Here is a 22,060-nt window from a genome sequence, read left to right as displayed (position 1 = left end):
GTCATTGTCTTCAAGATTTTCTAGCTTATTGTAGTATAAATTTTCAAAATAGTTTTTGATGTTCCTCTGAATTTTTTTTACATACAGTATTTGACTTTATTATGTGGATTTTTTTAAAAAACTTCTTTGTACTCTTCAACTTGTGGGTTTTTGTTTGTTTGTTTGTTGTGTGTTTATACTGGAAATTGAACCCAGGGGCACTTTTACCACAGAGCTACAGGCCCTGTCCTTTTTATTTTAATTTTTTTTAAATTTTTTACTTATTCTAATTAGTTATATATGACAGTAGAATGGATTTATGCACTTTGATATAACATAAATAAATGGAGTATAATTTCTTATTTTTCTGGTTGTACATGTTGTAGAATTATATGTCGTACAGTCATATAAGTATATAAGACGTCTGTTTTATTCTACTATACTTTTGACCCCCATACCCTTTCCTCCTAAAGTTTTTCTGTTCTTCTTCATTACCCCATGCCATTTATTGTGAAGTAGCATCTGCATATCAGAGAAAACTATCATTTGGCCTTTGGGGACTAAGTAATACACTATTAAATGATGAATGGATAATAGAAGAAATCAAGAATGAAATTTTAAAAATACAGGTAAATGAGAGTACCAATACAACATACCGAAATCTCTGGGACACTCTGAAGGCAGTATTAAGAGGAAAGTTTATTGCATTGAGCTCATTTATTAAAAGAATAAAAAGTCAATAAATAAATGACCTAATAAAATTACATCTCAGAGCCCTAGAAAAAGAGAATATCAACACCAAAAACAATAGAAGACAGGAAGGTAATTAAAATTAGAGTAGAAATCAGTGAAGTTGAAACCAAAGAAAAATTCAGATTACTAAAATACACTACAGAAAAGGAAATATTACAACAGACACCACTGAAATACAGAATAGAATTAGAAAGTTATTTTGAAAATTTATACTCCAATGAAATAGAAAACATTGAAGAAATTGACAAATTTCTAGAGACATGTGATCTACCCACACTGAATCAGGAGGTCATACACAATTGAAACAGATAGTTTCAAGTAATGAAATAGAAAATGCCATCAAAAGCCTAACAGTCAAGAAGAACCCAGGACCAGATGGATTCTCAGCCAAGTTCTACAAGACCTTCAAAGAAAAATTGGAACACCAGTACTTCTCAAAGGATTCTCTGAATTTTGATTGATAGTTCCTTTTTCATTTGACATTTCTGATACTTTGTTTTCCCTTTTTTAATTAGTTGGGCTAAGGGTTTATTGAATTTTTTTTCAGCCTTTCAAAAAACTTTTTTAGTTGATCTTTGGTATTTTTTTTTAATGTCAATTATGTTGATTTCAACTCTGATTTTAATTATTTCCCATTTTCTACTAAATTTGGTGTTGGTTTGTTCTTTTTCTAAAGTTTTGAGCTTTTCTGTTCTTATAATTTATGAGCTCAGTGCTATCAAATTTCCTCTTAGAATTGCCTCATATTATCCCATAGTTTTTTTTTTTTTGTTTTTATCACTATTCTCATTTACTTTTAAGTATTTTTTTTATTTCTCTCCTGATTTTTTCTATTCATTATTCAAAATGTATTATTTAATCTCCAGGTGATTATTATGAGTTTTTTTTAAATCTTATTGATATCCAGTTTCATTCCATTATGATCTAATAGAATGCAAGTAATTATCTTTTTTTTTTTTTTTTTTTTTGGCTTAGATTTTTTGTGATGTAAAACAGTTCATTTTAGTAAATGTTTTATGTGCTGCTGAGAAGAAAGTGAATTCAGTTGTTGATGGATGAAATATTCTATAATGTCTGACAGGTCCATATTATTGATTGTATTTTAATTCTGCAGAATCTTTAATCAGTTTTGTTTGTATAATCTATTAAGTTATAAGAGGTGTGTATTAATGTGTTGTGGTCTGTTTGATTCTTAATTTTGAAAAGCATTTGTTTGATATACATAGATGCTGTGTTTGGGGCATAAATATTCATGATTGTTACATTTGATTGATGTGTGACGCCCCTTAAGCATTATGAAGTCACCTTCTTTGTCTCTTTTTAATAATTTTGGTTTAATGTCCACATATATCTTATGATACCAACTACCCTTGCTTATTTACAAGATCCATGTTGTATTATTTTTCCTATCCTTTCAATTTCTGTGTGCCTTTTCTTATAAACTGAGTCTCTTGCAGACAACATATTGTTATTTTTGTTTTTTAATACAATATCCCAACCTATGTCTTTTGGTTGAAGACTTTAGACCACTTATATTTACAATTAAGAAATGATTTTTCTTTTCTTCCATTTTCCTTTAATTCTAGTGTTTAATTGTACTTGTTTCTCCTTTATTGGCTATTCTTCTAATGTAATTCTTCCCTCTGTTGAATTTCATTTTTATTTTTTATTTCTTCTTTATAAACTCTTTCATTGAGTATGTTTTATAGTGCAGGCTTTCTAGTTAATGAACTCTTAGCTTTTATTTATCATTAAGTTTAATTTTGTTGGGAATAGTATTCTTTGTTGCCCTTTTTGTTTGTTTGTTTTCTTTTCTTTTTTTTTTTTTTTTTGTTTTTTTGTTTTTGTTTTTGTTTTGTTTTTTTCTTTTTTTCTTGGTGCTTAGCATGTATTCCTTGCCCTCCTAGCTCTGTGTCTGGCTTGAGAAACCACTTGAAGTCCACATTTACCTCTAAATGTGAGCATTCATTTTTCTCTTGCTGCCTTTAAAATTCTATTCTTCTGAATGTTAGGCATTTTTATAATAATGTATGTGTCTTAGAGTGGATCTTTTGTGATTTTTTGGTATTCGGAGTCTTACAGATATGCCTCTTGAATTTTGAATTTCTGTGTCTTTTTTAAGATTTGGAAATTTTTCTGATATTTTATTGAAAAGATGTGCAGTTCTTTAGCTTATATTTCAGAGTCATCATCTATTCTGATGAATCATAAATTTGAGCTTTAATAGTAATTACATTTTTTGAATATTCTGTTTGTGGCCTCTTAACAGCTTTTCTCTATGGTCCACTTTATTTTCAGAATTCTGTCTTCAAAATAATCTATTAGTGATGCTTTCTGTGGAATTTTTTATTTGGTTCATAGATTCCTTCATTTCAGATATTTGGTTCTTTTTCAGAATCTTCCCTTATTGATCTTTCCCTTCCTATATTTTCTAATTTCACTCCTGTGTTTTCTTTTTGCTCACAGAACAATTTATGAACTTTTTATTTTTAAAACATTGCTTCAGAGATGATTTTTTTTTTTACATTTATTATTTGTTTATTTTTATTTTTATGTGGTGCTGAGGATTGAACCCAGTGTGTCTCACCTCTCCTAGGCAAGCACTCTACCACTGAGCCACAGCCCCAGCCCTAACTGTGAACTTTGTAAGTTCCTTCTGTGACATTTTCTTCACTGTGGTGTCAGCGAATATCTGTTGAAAAATTATGAGTGTTTAGGGTGGTTTGTTCCCTTGCCTTGTATGTCTACTTATCTACTGGTATAGTTCCAGCTTCTTTTATTGAAGAACTACATCGTAAACTTTCTTCACAAGAGCCCGGGTTGTGCAAATATCCAGATAGTGATATTTTGCCAGTGTGTGACCTCTGATGATTCCAGTGTTAGCACCACTTTAAGGAATGCCACTGGGCTCTATTTATTATAATCACTTCTAAGCCAAGTCTTGTTCTATTCAAACTTGTAAGAACAAAAACTTGCTTCATTTCTTCATGGTTCTTCAAATTTAGGTGTAAACCTACAGTAAAGTTCTGGAACAGTTCAAAAAATTAGTTGTTTAATTTGCTAAACAAAGGTGAGGGCTAAAATAAGGGAGGAAGAAAAATTGGGCAAATGGAGTGAAAAAGAGAAAGTACACACTATAAGAGGGTAATTTACGCTAAGATAAAAAAGAGAAATAGATGAATGGGTCATATTTGAAGTAGTTGGGGATAATGTAAGAAGATAAATGGGGTAAGAGGAGCAGATATAAACTAGAGCTAGGAAAACAGGAAGATTGATTCCAATTAATGTGTTAAGCCATTGGATGATATGTAAATGCGTTGAAGATATAATTTGGCTATTGGGTTAACAATTATTATTCAAGTTAAGGAATTATTTATGTGATTAAATTGACATTAAAGTTGTTTATAGCATACCATGTCAAATTAAAGAAAGTTTTTATTGAATGGTTTGGGTTTCATTGGGGTTGGACATTAAGCAGATGTCCATCAGTCTTGACTGTGGATCTGTCCTGAGCTTCAGGTCACAGGAGCCAATTTCCTAGTTGCTATGCACCTCCCACCAGCATCTTCTGGTTTGTTAGCCGAATGCTTGAAGGGTGCAGTATTGTAGATTGGTGATTCTATGCAGTGTAGTAAGTAATTCAGGATGCAGACTCTGAAGTGCCCCTGTATTTCCGTTGGGTTACCATGTACCTGTTCCCATCTACTGTGTCCATCTTATAGTAAAGATCCTGGTGACTCTCTGATCATAGGAACTCTGGTTGTGGACATGCCACATGTTCTATAGTGTAGAAGTATTCCTCTGGTGGACTCTAGTTTTCACTGCCTCAGGCTATGAATGGCAGGCCTTGTTTCCCTCTGCTCACTAAGTCTGTTGCAAGGTCCCACAACTATTGAAACAGTGACATGTCACTTGCTAATTGTAATCACTGTTCAGGCTGTACACCTGTTAAGGCCGGGATCAGCCGCTTCCTGTTGCATAGAGACTCTTGACAATTGCCCCTTGGTCCTCTTAAGTCACTGGATATTCAGGCAACTTCCCTCTGATACAGCCCTGCAATCCACAAAATGTTCTTAGGCTTCCCAACATCCCCCTTCACCCTAATCCCCAACCCCAGGCATTGTAGGGAATCCATTTTCCTTTGCTTGGGGCTTAAGCTGCTTTGTTGTTGTTAAGGGAGTGGAAAGGTTAGTGGGTCTAGGTGCACTTACTAGCACAAATCCCCACAAACCCTTTTGTTTCCCTTTGGTGGTGAGGGGGACAAGAAACTGTTGTTGTGATTTTTCGAGTAGTGGTCCTTACAGAACTTCTTCCAGGTAGATTCTTAAAGAGGTCCCATTGTAGGGGAGTTACCTATGGATTGACTTGCAGTTGTCTGGGCATGGGAAAACAATGCACTGATTTAAGGGCAAACTGATTGAGGTCTCCACAAGTTGTCTGCAGACCTCTGACTGTTTTCAGGATTTGGTTATAAGCTATTTGCATTGGTTTAAGATTTATTCTGTTATTGTTATGCTTTAAATTTTCTCTCTTTCCAAAACCTTTTTAAGGCATTAACTTGAGGATGTCTACTCCTTTCTTATCATTGTTTCTTTTGCCCCTCCTTCTCATTCACAAGTTTTCTTTGGGGGCGGGTAGGGCATTCTGTTTTCTACACAGGTAACTTATCTACCAGTCCAGGTTGAATACTATGTAATACCAAGTTTTAGTGCATTTATTTTGTTACCCACCTCACAATTCTGCTTTGCCTTACTGCCTCCTTTCTGTGTTGTGAGATTGGTACTCACTGTCTAGTTCATTTCCACCACCCTCTCAGAATCTGAGGTCTGTTTTCTCTAATACTAAAATAGCTACTTCTGCTTTTCTTTAATTTTTGCATATTATTTGCAACCTTTTGCCTCCAACCTTATATTCTTATTTCATACTGTAAGTAGTTCCTGTTAATTTTTGCATTGTAATTTTTTTAGACTGATTACACTTAATGGAATTACTGATGTTAGGGCTTAAACTTACTCTTTTGTTTTTGTGTCCTGTTCTTTTGTTCCTGTGCTACTGCCTTCTGAATTGTAATCTGAATATTTTTTAGATTTCTGTTGAATTTTTTAAATGTATTGTAGTATCTTTATGTCTTTATGTCATTGCTTTTAAATCCCTGATAATTCTTACATCCTGTAATCTTCATATTGGTTACTTCATATTTGTTACTTTTTTTCTATATTTCGATACCTTCTTGATTCTTGCTGTGTCAAATAATTTGCATTTGAAACTTGGAAATTATTACATTACTATAAGAAATGTAAGGAAATATTTAAACTTTATTTAATTAATCTTATCTAGAACCACTTGAATAAAGGAAGAATGTTTGTTATTGCCAAGTAATGGCAGTATTGCAGGTTCCTCCAACAAGCTTCCTTATCACCTGGAAGGTCACTACTTATTACTGCTCTGTGGCAAAAAGTTCTCTTTCTTATGTGGTGTACACTACTACCATAGTGTTGGTGGAGCTTTTTATTGCTGAGCAATAGTTCTTTTAGTCTTCCTCTGGCATCGCCATAGAAAGGATCTGGTGCAGGGACTTGTTTCTGTTTTGTAGAAGTAGAAATTCTAGCTCACAGTTTCATCTTTTATGGATTCACCTCAAAGATGTTGGCCTGCAACAGCCTTATGAAGTCTGAATTCTCCATTCCATATATTATGGTTTTCATAGGAGGCCAAAATTTTTTTTCGACAGTATTTGTAGTCGATCATTTATTTTCTAAGAGATTGCTTTGTGCCTTTTCTGAAATTTGACTGTAGATGTGATTCTCTGGGATCTTTTCTGGTCTTTGTTTCCAGGTTTCTGGCTTCTTCAGCTTTAAGTCTGGAAAAATAAAAGAAGACCCAAAAAACTCATTGCCTTCTTGTTCCTCAGATTTTAGTCTCCAGCAGGTCTGGAATCTTTTCTTCACTTTTTATTCTTCTTTCTACTCTGCAATTTTTAGATTCATGCTTATTTTTCTATAACGTCAAGAAACTTTAGTTATGCTTAGTAGGCTGTATAATGAAAAATACATCCCATCTTCCTAAAATTATTTCACCTTCTTAAAAGTAGAATTTTTTGACTTTTTAAGGAGCATTTTTCTCTCCTAAAGATCACATTTTCGATATAGTTTTTTTGGTTAGTACTCTTAAAGTTCTCATAAACTTTTTTCTCTGCTTGTTTTTTTGTTTTGTTTTGTTTTAAAAATGTAATACATATTACTTCATGATTGCTTTCATTGTTTGTGGCAACTTTTAAATTGAGTGTTCCTTTCAGTTTTAATTTGTGTAATTTATTAATAAACAGCATCAAACAGCTTGAAGTTGTAAATGGGAATTTTTTTTTCTGGAATTTTAGAACGTATGTTTTATGAGTTCTATTTCATTTTCTCAGTCTGAAAACCAACAGTTTGATAATTTTTGTGTTTATTCTGTTGCAGGGTGGAGTGTACACATGTACTGTCATCTGCAGATGTGTGTTGAATAAAATATAGTTTATCCAAAAATATTATTAAAGCAGAAATATAATTATAATACAATTAAAGGTATATGCTATGTGTTATTTATGTCATTTAAATATTTTTTTTCCCTAGGAAAGTTGGACAAATGCAAGTAAAAAACAGCGTGAGAAGCTACTTGAATTGATACGTCGTCTTGCAGAAGATGATAAAGATGGTGTGATGGCACACAAAGTTTTGAATCTTCTTTGGAATCTGGCTCATAGTGATGATGTGCCTGTAGATATCATGGACCTAGCTCTCAGTGCCCACATAAAAATACTAGATTATAGTTGTTCTCAGGTATGGAGGTTCTTCTTTACTTACCATTTCTGACTTTTTTCCTTAATGATTAGGATAGTGTAGTTGTAGGATAGTTTCAGTATATTCCATCACTTTTGATTAAAATAAGCCCGAAGAATTGGTTTATTTTTTACACCCATTTGGTGTTTTTCAATAAGTTTTATCTATCATTAAGAATTTTTAATAACTTTTAAGAAAGATTTTTATAGATAAAATAATTTATTACAGTTGTACTATAAAATACATGGACTAAGATCACATATGATTAAAACTGATAGTGGTTTTTGGAAGCATAAAAGTAGATATTAATAATGTAAATATTGGTTTCCCTATGAGCAAATCACAGTAGCTCACTCCTACACTCATCTTCCTTATGTCTTTTATGTTTACTGATTGTTAAATATTCATTTACTTATTAGCTTGGACTTGTTCATTTTTTTGTGAATTATAGTGTTGAATTTATGTCAGTTTATAAATTTAGTGATAATGCTATATTCTCTTAAATAAAAAAAGAACAGTGTCCTCAGTGACTGGAGGGTAGCATTTTTCTTTCACTTGTACTCCTATTTTATTAGATCAGGTAAACCCAAGATTACACTTTTGATTTGTGGAAAAATCATGATTGTGAAGATACAGCAATATACACTGAACTGACTGCCTTTATCAAAAAAGTCTTGTCATACAAATTCATACTTAAAATTGACTACAATGATACATGTGAATAAACTTAAAGAACATTCTAACAGTGGTACTTTTTAAATTTTTTTTATTCTAATTAGTTATACATGACAGTTGAATGCATTTTTGAATTTTGATAAATCATACATAATTGAAGTATAATTTCTCATTTTTCTGATCTTATGGATTGTAGAATCACATTGGTCATACAGTCATGTATGTACATGAGGTAATGTCTGTTTCACTCTACTATCCTTCATACTCCTTCCCCTCCCTACACTCCTGTCTACCTAATATAAAGGAACTCTGTTCTTCCCTAGCACCCCCAAACCCTTATTGTGAATGAGCATCCGCATATGAGAGAAAACATTCAGCCTTTGATTTTTTGGGTTTGTCTTATTTAACTTTAGCATGATATTCTTCAACTCCATCGATTTACCAACAAATGCCATAATTTCATTCTTCTTTAAAACCTGAGTAATATTCCATAATATGTGTGTGTGTGTATACACGCCACATTTTATTTATCCATTCACCTGTTGAAGGATACCTCAGTTGGGTCCGTAGTTTAGCTATTGTAAATTGAGCTACTGTAAGCATTGATGTGGTGGTGTTACTGTAATATGCTGATTTTAAGTCTCTTGGGTATAGACCAAGGAGTGGGGTAGCTGGGTCAAATGGCAGTTCCATTCCAGGTATTCTGAGCAATCTCTGTACTGTTTTCCATAATTGTTGCACCAATCTGCAGTCCCACCAGCAGTATATGAGAGTACCTTTTTCCCCCACATCCTTGCTAACATTAAATGTTGCGTGTTTTCTTGATAATTGCCATTTTGATTTGAGTGAGATGAAGTATCTGTAGTTTTGATTAGCATTTCTCTAATTACTAGAGATGTTGAACATTATTTCATATATTTGTTGATCGAACTGTTTCTTCAAGTGTGTGTTCAGTTCCTTAACCCATTTATTGACTGGATTATTTATTTTTTTAGTATTAAGTTTTTTGAGTTCTTTACATATTTAGGGTTTATGCTTTATCTGAGATGCATGTGGTAAAGATTTTTTCCTTATCCCGTAGGCTTTCTCTTCACATTATTGATTGTTCCTTTTGCTGAGAAGCTTTTTAGTTTGAATCCATCCCATTATTGATTCTTGATTTAATTTCTTGGCACTTGCTAAGAGGTCTTGCTAAGGAAGTCAGATCCTAGGCCAACGTGGTGAAGATTTGGACCTACTTTTCCTTCTAGTAGGCATAGGGTCTCTGTTCTAATGCCTAAGTCTTTGACCCACTGAGTTGAGTTTCATACAGAGAGAGAGATAAAGGTTTAAATTCATTTTGCTACATCTGACTTTCCATTTTTCCCAGTACCATTTGTTTAATAGGCTATCTTTTCTCTAGTGAATGTTTTTGGCCCCTTTGTCTAGTGTGAGATGATTATTTATGTTCATTTGTCTGTGTCTTCTATTCCATTGGTCTGTGTGTCTCAACAGTGGTACTTTAAAAATGAAAATTAAGTTATTCATGTCTGTGAACTATCTAGTCCTAGTTGTCGAATAAAACCGGGTTTTTTTTCATATTCTGAAAAAAGATAAAAAGAAAATTTTATCTTGCTACTACTCTTCTCTGCAGATAAAGTCAAATAGCTTTTTTCAAACCCAGTAATTATTAATACAGTAAATTTGCAATTATATATTTGAATCTTCAGAAGGTAGTAAAAGAAAACAATCTTATCTGGGTTATTTGATCAAATGATCTTATGTTTCCTTTTTATTCTTAAATGTTTACTCAGTATCTAAAACAGGATCTTGCAAATAAGTGATATTTTACTTAATATAGAAATGTAGGAAATTATAGTACACTTTTAAAGACTCAAATCTGACTTTTTTAGTTATTCATTTTGATTGTAGGCATTCAGTCTTTTATCTTGCCACATTAATAGGTATTGAATTTAAAGTTAGCAAAAAGATCTTGGCTTTTTTCAACTTAAGATTCATTTGTTGTTGTTATAGGAAACTAATAAATCTGTTATTCTTTGCCCTCCAATCGAAAGTGCTTTGAAAAGCAGTGACACTGCCTAAAATAATCATTGTAGAATTGCATATTCTTCCCCAAATATTAACAGAAACAAGATTATACCAACTGAAAATCTGTTAAGTACCTGCATCTAACTTTTTATTTAGTCACTGTAATTAACAAAGTAAAGCAAGTAAACAATGTGAGAATGACTGAAATAAACCTGTTGTTAGAATATTTCTAATTTTCCATTAAATGAATATTTAAAGGAATATTTGTATTTTTAAATTTGATGATTTTTTTGAAAGCATTTATAAAATACAGATTTCTGGTTTTTTTCTCTGATTAAAACAGTGTGCTCGTACCCAGCCCATGTGTAATAATTGGGATTTGGGGGGGTTTGCTGAATTTTACAATATGATAATATTTAATGAAACAATTCCCTCATTCATACTTTTTGTAAATATTCTGAAGCCACAAAACAGAGTTCATAATAGTGCTTTATATTTCATAGTTTTAATGATAATTTCAAAATACGAATCTACTTAAAACCTTATTTGATTAAACTCTTAAACCAATTCATATTCTTCTGAGTGAGTTTAAAAACTTTTCTGGTAATTCTCAAATATTTGAGGTTAGAATTATATAGGATACTGGGCCATTTAAAACAAATTTTTTTTTATGTATGTAAGGATCGAGACACACAAAAGATCCAGTGGATAGATCGCTTTATAGAAGAACTCCGCACGAATGACAAGTGGGTAATTCCTGCCCTGAAACAAATAAGAGAGATTTGTAGTTTGTTTGGTGAAGCACCTCAAAATTTGAGGTAAGATATTAAATACCAAGAACTTTATTTTTGTTATATATTTTGTTGAAAATAGGGTAGCAATAAAAACAAATTAAAAAAAAAAGAAAACCAGAGTTGAAAAACAAAGCATAGAAAAAGGTTTATTTGGAACAAACTAAGGATCTTTGGTTGTATTCAGTCTCTTTATAACAGATTTTTTGTGATAGTTCCAATATTCTATAAGCAATGAAGTGCTATAGCCAAAGTCCTGCTTCTTAGTTCAAAAGTATCTTTGACATTTAACAGTTGTACCAGACATTCTGATAGCCTGCATCTTTATCTCACTTCTTAATTTTATTCTGCCCTTTTGACTCTTTTTCTACACTTAACTGTTTATTGTAGTCTCACATGATAATATTTTATACAGTCATTGTCATTTGCCTAAATGATTTATCAAATATTTCAGCACTGTTATTAACTTTTTATGTGATAGTAGGGGATACCAGTTTTCAACATGAGATTAAACATCTTTCTTGAATTTTAAAGTTAAATTTCACAGGTTTACTACAAATGAATTTAAATTATGAAAAATGACAAAATTTTGTTTAAAAAACTTGTTTATTACTCTTTATTTTAGCTGGATTTTGTAGTTAATTTAAATGTACAATCTCAGTTGCTAATTTGTGATTATTGGAATAATTTATCCTTTTTTTCTTGCAATGTATTTGAAATTAATAACATGAATGGAAAATTAACATGGAGAAAACCATGTTACTACAAGATTATTCACAGTACAATTACCATGCCTACTTAACTAGTCAGTTCCAAGATTGTCTAACTAGCTATATCAGGTTCTTTAATCTTATAAAGACATTTTCTTCTGTTTAAGATAATTACATGATTGCCAATATTCTTTTGATCTCAAAATTGATAAACTTATGTCTTCAAATTAAGTTCCTGTTAGAAGTTTAAAGTACAATTTATATAATAATTTTTCAGGTTGAATTTTGACCATCTTTTGAGTGCTTGAAAAAAATATAAAATAAGAAAATTTCATGGAGAAAAAAAACACTACAAAATATATATAGTGTTTATTTATGAAGGACATTTTGGTGGTTTTACCCACCAAATTTTTTTTGTCATCAAACATTTATTTTCTGTTGCAGATGGATGCAATAGTAATACTTTTCCAAGGGTGACTTCATCACCAGTAGAATAATAATTGCAAGGACTTGTTTAGTTTAATTGAAAATGGCAAAATAGGAAGAATTTTTATTTTGCATCCAATGGCAAAACTGGTTTAATACCAGTATTTATTTCATAATGCACATAGAATGGCTGTTACTCTTGTTTTATATCTTGTGTGTAATGCTAAGAATGAAACCCAGAGCTCTGTGCAGGGTAGGCAAGGACTCTAGAATTGCACTATATCCCCAACTCCTGGGTGCTATTCTTGATTATAGAACACATTTGCTTTTGACAACAGTAAATTGAAGGCTATTGCCAGAGAGTTGTTATGTAGAATAATAATATTGAAATACTGTTTTTGAGGCATGGATTATTTTTTGCATTATATTTTATTATCAAAGGGAGGTGTTGGCCATATTATGTTAGAAATATAGTATTCATGTGGTGTGTAGAATTTACTTTGAATACTCAATACCACAATTTTCATTTGCCTAATTATATTGTTAAGTTCTTCTCATTTCAGTCAAGCTCAGCGAAGTCCTCATGTTTTTTATCGCCATGATTTAATCAACCAACTTCAGCACAATTATGCCTTAGTTACTTTAGTAGCAGAGAATCTTGCAGCTTACATGAAGCACATAGAACTATACGCTAGAGGTATGTAAGATAAGATGAAATTAATTGAGGAATCAATAAGCTTCCCAGATTTTTCATTTTGTTCTAATGTTAATTAGCTCAAATGTCAACATATGTATTTATAAAGGAGAAAAAGGGAAAGGAGTGGTTTTAAAAGTTGTACAGTTGTCTGGTTTCTGAATAACTGGGTGCCTGTACCCACTACAATTAACAAAATTCTGAATACTGAGTTTCTTATACAAAATAGCATAGAATCTGTATTTTACCAACACACATCCTACCACCTTTAAATCAACTTTAGTTTTTTTATGATACCTACTGCAATACAAATTCTGTGTAAATAGCATACTCCATTGGTTAGGAAATAATGATATGAAAAAAAAAATCTATCTGTGCATAATCACGACAGTTTTTATCACTTGATATTTGGTATCAGAGATTAAACCCAGGGGCACTTAACTACTGAGCCACATTGCCAGCCATTAGTATTTTTATTTTTTATGTGGGGACAGGGTCTTTCTAAGTTGCTGGGACTGACTTTGAGCTTACTATCCTGCTTTAGCCTCCCAAGTCACTGAAATTACAAGCATTTGCCACCATTCCTCTCTCCCTTCAATCACTTTTGAATGTTCTTTCTAAGAGTGGTTGGACAGGCAAGTAAATTACTGGCATGTAATCTTGTGTTTGTTTTTTGTGTTTTTTTTCCTCCTCACCAAGAACAGCCAGAACTGGTAAGAGAAACATATTATTTACTTGGGTATGTCTTAAGTTCTTCTGGAAGATAAAAAGCCTTCAAGGTGTCTGCCAGAAAAGATCTTTTTCAGAAGTAGAGCCTATTGCATATTAACTCCAGTGATAATTTTTTCTTTGTTTTTGTGGTACCATCTGTATTTTGAATGATATCATCAATAAATAAGACCATTTGCTAATAAAGGCATTCTGGATAAACAGCACATGTGCATTTTAGCCTCATTAAATATCCTCTGTTCCATTTAATCAGGTTTTACTTACACCCTAAATATTTGATATCAAGTAACAAGTAATCAAAAATGAAACAAACCGACATTCTGACTTTTGAGAACAATGTAGGAGAAGGCCTTAGCATTACTTTTTTATTTCCCCCATCTTTGGTTGATCACAAACTTGCAATCCTTCATTTTTAGCCTGCCAAATCACTGAAATTAGCTTTTTAAAAAATGTATTCCTAAATTTAATGCATTTCATTCATCATTGAATTTAATGAAGGAAAATATAGTAGTTGTATGACATTAGTAAAATGGTTTTATTTTTTAAAATGGCCATGCTCCCATGGTACATGCCTATAATCCTAGCTAATCAGGAGGATCACAGATTCATTCAGTAGTAGAATACTCCTGGGTTTATCCTTAGTACTGAAGATTGATAAGTAAATAGAGGTAAGTAGGTGGGGGAAGTGGGTAGATAAATATTAATGGATCTCGATAAAGAATGGTTACTTTTCATGATTTTTATCTTACAAGTTTGAAGTTACAGTAAAGTAAAAAGTTTTATACACCTCTCCCATAGTCTCTCCTGGACAAACACTAGTAATCAGAGAATACGGGGACTTTGATACAAACTCTATAAAAGAAATAAAAAGCAGGGGTGGGGATATGGCTCAGTTGGTAGAGTGCTTGCCTTGTAAGCACATAGGCCCTGAGTTCAATCCCCATGGACCACCCAAAAAAAAAAAAAAGAAAGAAAGAAAAAGCAGCTAATGTGTTCCTGTTTAAAGTTTGGCCAAATTATTTCTCTTGAGAAAAAGAGAAAATTTGTAACAGTTTTATTATTGTCTTACAAGAAAACCTTTTGAGGTCCTGGGCTTTGGTGCAATTGATGACTTTTTTGGAAGTGTACAATCAAGTTTTTAGGTTTCTTGACATATGCTCATGTATGTAGAATAAAAAGCATTAAGTCAAGTCTAGAATTTCAGATACAAGAAATGTTGGGCATTTTGAAAACTTGGGGTACATTTACATATTTCAGAATGTACTCTCACATTCTTTGATATCAGAATGGAGATTTTACAAAGTCCAGGAGATGTATTATAAGAAATACCAGAATCTGTTACTGAAAAGGAATTAAATGATTTTTTTTTTTTTTTTTTTAACCCTTGCTTATTAGTTTTGGAATAAAAGTCTTTAAAACAAAATTCTTCTGCTGGGGCAGATCTTTTAGTTGAATTCTACCTTTTGAATAAAGCATCTCACAAACATTGACGAAACATCTATTCACTATTTTTATGACAGTGGATGCTTTTAATTTCTTTTCTTTTTTTAATCAAAAACAAGACTTTTTAACCCACTGTATGATGAAACACTGATTGATTTAATACTTCAGAAACAGAATTTTTAACCTACACTTTGCCTGTTTATCTACATATACACTCATAATTACAATGGAAGGAAAGATTCTTTTCAGATAACTAAATTGAACTGAAGTAACATTCATAGCCTGATGATTGAGATTCATTGTTTAATAACTTCAAAATTCAATAAATAATCCAGTCCCAAAATATCAAAGTCCAAATGTTTTCTCTGATATACAAATGCTAAATTACAATAAGGGGATGGGGTAGGGAAGATTAGAAATACTTTGGATTAGAAAAAGGGGAAGAGAGGGGAAATGGGAATGGGAAAGATATACTAGAATGAATTGGACATTACTTTCCTACGTGCAAATATGAATACATAACCATTGCAATTCCACATCATGTACAACCAGAAGAATGGGAAGTTATACTTCTTTTGGGTATATTTCAGAATACTTTTGTCATGTATAACTAATAAGAACAAATAAAAATCAAATAAATGACAGATTTTAATTCAATAAAAGAATTTATTGAGGGACTACCACAGTCTTTTGTTACATTCAGTAGATTATATTTTCTTTTGACTTTGTAAAAATTGAATATGTTGACAGTATGTAGACTTCTTTTCTACATACTTCCTATGCATGAAAATGATTATCAACATTTCTTTTGGCTAAAGTTAGCTTAATGTAGATAAATATGTGTATAATTCATATTATTCGTTTATTTGCAGACCATGAAACCTATGACCCACAAACTGTGAGACTTGGAAGTAGATATAGTCATGTTCAAGAAGTCCAAGAACGACTTAACTTCCTTAGGTTTGTTTTAAAGAATTAGTGATGTTCTCTTTCAGGCACAAACAATACAGTTAACTTAAGTCTTTGTTAGTAACCATTCCACCCTAAAAGTGAATGTTTACCACATCAAAATGTTTATATACCATTTTTCTATATTTTCTATGTGTTTGTTATCGAATACATTTAAATTATCTCTTCGAATATATCTTTCTTTGGAATTTTGGAAGAAAATACATTTAAAATTTTTCAGTAGAGGGTTGGGAATGTGGCTCAGTGGTAAAAGTGCTTCCCTAGCATGTGTAAGACCCTGAGTTCAATCCCCAAGCACCACCAATTAATTAATTAATTAAAATTGTCAGTGTAGTTTATATTTGTGTGAGAATTCTTTTTATTCTTAATATATTTATATACACTTAAATATAGGACAAAATAATCAGTTAACACTGCTATTAATAGCTAATGTGTCTGAATTGCTTGTGTAACTTGAAGCTGTGTGTATTCTATCAGTACACACAGCAATCTGAAAGTTATATATAGTAACATGATATCACATAAGGATTATCTGTACTTTAAGTGGAAGCACTAATTTGCTCAATGATCCTTAGATTTTACTGGCTTGAGTTTCATATGTGTGTTTGCCTTGAATGAACATTTCTTAGGAATGCAGTTACCATAACAAACTGTATTTGAAACATAGTGTGCTAAGGAAAAGTGCCCAAACTATTAATCTTTCATAAAATCTTTCAATTTACCTATATTAACTTTGGGGAATTTTTCTTTATGAGGTATTACTCTTTTCTCTTGAACCAGATTATTATTTGTGGGGGAGTATTTATTTGAACGTGTAACCCATTTTCTATTAAGAATGACATTGGCTACTTTAAACAATTTTATGTTCTGCCACGTTAACAGATACATTATTTCAGTTTGAGACAAATTCTGTTGTCATTTTCTTCAGGTATTTTTTGAAGTCTTTTTTTTTTTTTTTTTTTTTTTTTTAATAAGAATGTATTGTTTTCCTTAAGTTTATTGAAACAAAAAAACGAATTAGAATTTATTCTTGTTAGTAAAGTTATAGGATGAGAAAATCTTCCATGGTTGTCATTTTGTTTAATGCAGTACAGTGTATTAAAGAGGATAAAACCTAAGAGGTAATATTTATGTACATTTGGCCTTTCATTGCTTTAAACATCAATGGCAGCCTTGTGAAGTTAGCATTATTTGCATTTAATAAGGAAATTGGTATTCAAATTGGGGAGAATAATTTGAAACACATCTGGTATGCCACAATGAGACTACCCATTTCCTCTGTCTGAATTGAAAGTCTCTTTCTTTAAGTGATTTTTCAGACTTTTACCTAAATTAAGCGTTACTTGCAAACTGCTGTATTTAATCATTCTGTCTCTCAGTTTGCTCATTTATAAGTTAGGTTGGAGGAATTGAGTAGAACTAAAAACTAGAGGGTCCCCTTCAGACCTGAGGGTCTGTTAGTGACCATTCCACCCTAAAAGTGAATGTTTACCCACATCAAAATGTTTATATACCATTTTTCTATGTTTTCTATATGTGTTTTTTCAAATACATTTAAATTATCTCTTTGAATATATCTTTCTTTGGAATTTGCCCTAATTTAGGCATTGTAATTAGGGACCCAAAAGAAGGAACCTAAAAATATACCATATGCTCTTTGACATAAATCTACCATGATTTTGTTAATTTTAAATATAAAATTAAGATTCTGATTGAAATAAGCTTTTTTTTTTCATTTGTCATTCAGAGAAGTAAGCACAGTGGGTGAAAGAATACAAAAATAATCTGAATGCTGTTTGGGAAAAAGACTACTTAAAGCAGAATCTCACCTCGATTATTATTCAGTTGTAAAACTAAAATCTAGAGGACATGATTGAATGTTGATAGGCATACTATTAATTACAGACACGGAAATAAGTTTAAATCATATGTAGTTTATTTTTATTAAATACAACCAGGCATGAGTGAAGTGTTTTCAGAAATGTAGAAATTTTTAGCAGTTTTAATTCTTTAAAAATTAAGACTTATTTCTGAAAGTCAGTTAGTGTAATCCCTCATTTTACAAGAAAACTATACAGACAGGGAACTAAATCAATATCTTGTTTAAAAATTTTGAGCTTTCTGAAGATAAAGCAAAAGTGTCACCTTACCTGACAAATTTGCTGGCACTTTGTGGTGACCTAATAGTTGATTTTTAAATAAATGAATTAATAGCTGGCATTTAATTCCAGACAGATTTAACCACCTATCTGAAAATGAGTACTTTTGAAAGAATTATTACGTTTTAAGATGTGATAAAATACGATGTGTATTATTTTATGCATATTGAAAACTTGCTGGGGCTGTAGCCCAGTGGTAAGAGTGTATGCCTTGTGTGAGGCACTGGGTTCGATCCTCAGTGTTCATCTACAACTAAACGTATGTTTTTAAAAATAATAATAACTTGCTTTTGAGGATAAAGTTATGTGACTACTAATTAGTTCATTTATATTTTTTCAAGATTTTTATTAAAGGATGGCCAGCTATGGCTCTGTGCTCCCCAGGCAAAGCAAATATGGAAGTGCTTAGCACAGAATGCAGTTTATCTTAGTGATCGTGAAGCCTGTTTTAAGTGGTATTCCAAATTAATGGGGGATGAACCAGACTTAGATCCTGATATCAATAAGGACTTCTTTGAAAGCAATGTGCTTCAACTTGATCCTTCTTTATTAACGGAAAATGGAATAAAGTGTTTTGAAAGATTCTTCAAAGCTGTTAATTGTCGAGAAGGAAAACTAATAGCAAAAAGAAGAGCCTATATGATGGATGACCTAGAATTAATAGGATTGGACTACCTTTGGAGGGTAAGTAAACAAATAGTAACTTTTGTTTGTAAACATTGTAGCTAAGGTTTTTTGTTTTTTTCAATTCATGAAACATTTTTATTATGCATCTTTATGTAGTTTTGATTCTTACAGAAGAAATCAAGGAATTTAGCTTCTTGTTATGTACCTTCTATTCATCATACACATCCCCACCCACTTTTTTTTCCCTTTCTTCTGTTTACCACTAATGGTCATCACTTAAGACACACCAACTTTTGTAGATGTATTTCCCCCCAACTTGGTGTGGTGCTGGGGATTGAACCCAGGGTCTTGAGCTTTCAAGGCAAGCATTCTCCCAACTGAGCTATATCCCCAGCCCTGCAGATGTTTGTCTATCCATTTTTTACCCTTCCCAGAAAATTATCTCTCTCACTTTCATTTAAAATGGTAAATTCGGGCTGGGGAGATAGCTCAGCTGGTAGAGTGCCTGAGTTCGAACCCCAGTACTGCAAAAAAATAAATAAAATGGTAAATTCATTTTGAGGTTTTTTAAATTCATTTAATGCCACAATAAACAAATAGATAAGATGACTATTATTAGGAAGGGTTTAAAAAATAGTACTTTACAGTTTAACTTGATTTATTTAAATACATAAATTATTATTATAAATAAACTCAGAAAATAGTATATCCTACATAAAATTAACCTTCCACATTGATGGTACAAATACATCTTTTAACAAATGCCTTCTTTTAACATCTAAGCTCTTATATTAAGATATTTCTTATTGTTCCATTGAAATTAGTTTTTTAAGCTGTTTTAACTTGAAATGTAACTGAATAAATGATAGAAAGCTAGTAAAAGTGAAAAAAGAAGTCTTGCTTTTCCCTTTATTTCCCCTTTTATCTGTATTGAACTTCTTAAAAGATCATCCTTGAAAAATCACAGGAATTCAAAACATAGTTTAAGAAAACTACTAATTTATTAGAATTGATGAATATTTACAAAAGTTTCAGGAGGTTGTGACAGGAGGTAGGGTAATATAGTGTATTATGTTAAATAAAATTTCTTGGACATTTTGCTTGTATTTCTACCACTTATAAACTTCACAAGTTGGCTAACAAATTGCGAAGTGGTATTGATCAGAGTATTTTGTGTCCTTTTGTTTTTACTATACAGAAAATTTGTACTTTGAATCTCTTTAGTTTTTTAATTTAATTCTACATTACTTTAGATTTCATTTGTTTTAAAATCAGTTTATCCTTAAATTTTTGAAATAATTGAGAGCATGATTTGAATTTAAGTACCAAATTAAAATATATCTTCAGTGGTGTTACTGTTGTAATCTTTTTTGGAATTAGGTTGTGATTCAGAGTAATGATGATATTGCCAGCAGAGCTATAGATCTTCTTAAAGAAATATATACAAACCTTGGCCCCAGATTACAGGTCAATCAGGTAAGAACTGAAGTGCATAAAAACCTTCACTGCCATTAGGTTAAAATATTTTTGTGGTTAGTGTGCTAAGCTCTTTAACTTAGAATTATCTAGAAATGAGTTTTTTTAACTCTTATTTTAAAAAGTTGGCAAGTATTTGATCCATATTTATCCCTGTACATTGCCAACAAAGGAATAGTGGCATGATAATGAATCTTAAGTGACTGGAATCATTTTGAATATAATTATTAGTTGTTATGTGTTGAAATTGCCAAAAATTAAATTTGATTTGCCTCTGAACTCATAGTCCAGAGGTTGGTTTGCTTTGGTGTGATTTGGGGTTTTTTGTTTTGCTTGGTTTAGAAAATAATTGATACATTTTATGTTATCAAGTTTTTTTTTTTTTTTTTTTTTTTTTTAAGATGTTGATAGACTTTTACTTTATTCATTTATTTATATGTGGTGCTGAGAATCCAACCCAGTTTTTCACATATGCTAGGCAAGTGGCTCTGCCAACAAGCCACAACTGCAGCCCCTGTTATCAAGTTCTTTTTAGAAATCTTGTATTTTATTATTCGTTAGTTATGATCATAGTTGGGAGTTATCTATTAAAATTTCACTGCCTTTCTTAGATTAATATTGTGCAATTAAATTGTAAGCAACTTGAACTGTCTTTATTTGGCCTGTTATTTAAAGGTGGTTATACACGAAGACTTCATTCAATCTTGTTTTGATCGATTGAAAGCCTCTTATGATACATTAAGTGTTTTGGATGGTGACAAAGACAATATTAATTGTGCAAGACAGGAAGCCATTCGAATGGTTCGAGTATTAACTGTCCTAAGGGAGTACATAAATGAATGTGATAACGATTATCATGGGGAAAGAATGATTCTACCTATGTCAAGGTTTGTGAGAGACTGATATGCTAATTTGCAATTATTTTGTATTTTCTTAGACTTAAAACTAGGAATGCAATGATATATTAGTTAAGAAGTAAATGATTTGAGATTTTATTTCTGGATTTTTTTTTCCAGAGCATTTCGTGGTAAACACCTCTCTATCACAGTTCGATTTCCAAACCAAGGCAGACAAGTTGATGATTTGGATATATTGTCTCATACAAATGATACAGTTGGTTCAGTACGACGAAGTATTCTCAATCGTATTAAAGCCAATGTAGCCCATACAAAAATTGAACTGTTTGTAGGTGGTGAACTGATAGATTCTGAAGATGATAGAAAGCTAATTGGACAATTAAACCTAAAAGATAAATCAGTAAGTACATATAATTTTTAAATATTCATCCAAAATTTTCAATTTTTTATTATCAGTAAAAGTGTATGACATTTAACTATTATATGTATGTTTCTGTATTGATATCTAGGCTATACCTTCAAATAAGATAGATGTCACAGAACTTCCAGTAGAGGAAATAACAGTTTCTCTCTATAGTTAGGGGTTGCATATTTGCAGATTCATCCAATAATGAATGAAAGTATTAAAGAAAAAAAGGCATCTATTTTAAACAGAACATGTACAAACTTTTTTACATTATTACCTAAACAACAGATAGCAACTCTTACATACCATTTATGTTGTATAAGATATTACAAGAACTTTAGAGATGACTTAAAATACAGAGGATATGGTAGGTTTTATGTAAATACTACTTTGATTTATGTGAGGGACCAGCATATATAGATCTTGGTATCCATAATTTGAGGGACTAGAACCAATCCTTCAAGGATATTAAGGGGGGACTGGGGAGATAGCTCAGTTGGTAAAGTGCTTGCCTTGCAAG

The 22,060-nt window shown here is 31.6% G+C and overlaps 1 protein-coding gene across 13 annotated transcripts in view; it reads left to right on the top strand.

Moving 5' to 3' along the window:
- The window catches only part of LOC124971392 (probable ubiquitin carboxyl-terminal hydrolase FAF-X), a 133,635-nt gene that overhangs the window by 51,160 nt on the left and 60,415 nt on the right, over positions 1-22,060 (top strand). For 12 of the 13 annotated variants that reach the window (XM_047535168.1, XM_047535174.1, XM_047535173.1 and 9 more), the window contains 8 exons: positions 7,344-7,550; positions 10,935-11,071; positions 12,729-12,877; positions 15,919-16,006; positions 18,516-18,858; positions 20,182-20,277; positions 20,953-21,164; positions 21,294-21,534. In XM_047535168.1, coding sequence (XP_047391124.1) covers positions 7,344-7,550; positions 10,935-11,071; positions 12,729-12,877; positions 15,919-16,006; positions 18,516-18,858; positions 20,182-20,277; positions 20,953-21,164; positions 21,294-21,534 — 1,473 coding nt within the window. The remainder of the gene's footprint in view (positions 1-7,343; positions 7,551-10,934; positions 11,072-12,728; positions 12,878-15,918; positions 16,007-18,515; positions 18,859-20,181; positions 20,278-20,952; positions 21,165-21,293; positions 21,535-22,060) is intronic. The other variant, XM_047535175.1, reaches the window with a different exon arrangement.

This window comes from Sciurus carolinensis, chromosome X (assembly GCF_902686445.1).
Source record: "Sciurus carolinensis chromosome X, mSciCar1.2, whole genome shotgun sequence".
Classification (NCBI taxonomy): domain Eukaryota; kingdom Metazoa; phylum Chordata; class Mammalia; order Rodentia; family Sciuridae; genus Sciurus; species Sciurus carolinensis.
Note: the sequence above shows the minus strand (reverse complement) of the source record. Positions and strands in the feature narration are given on the sequence as shown.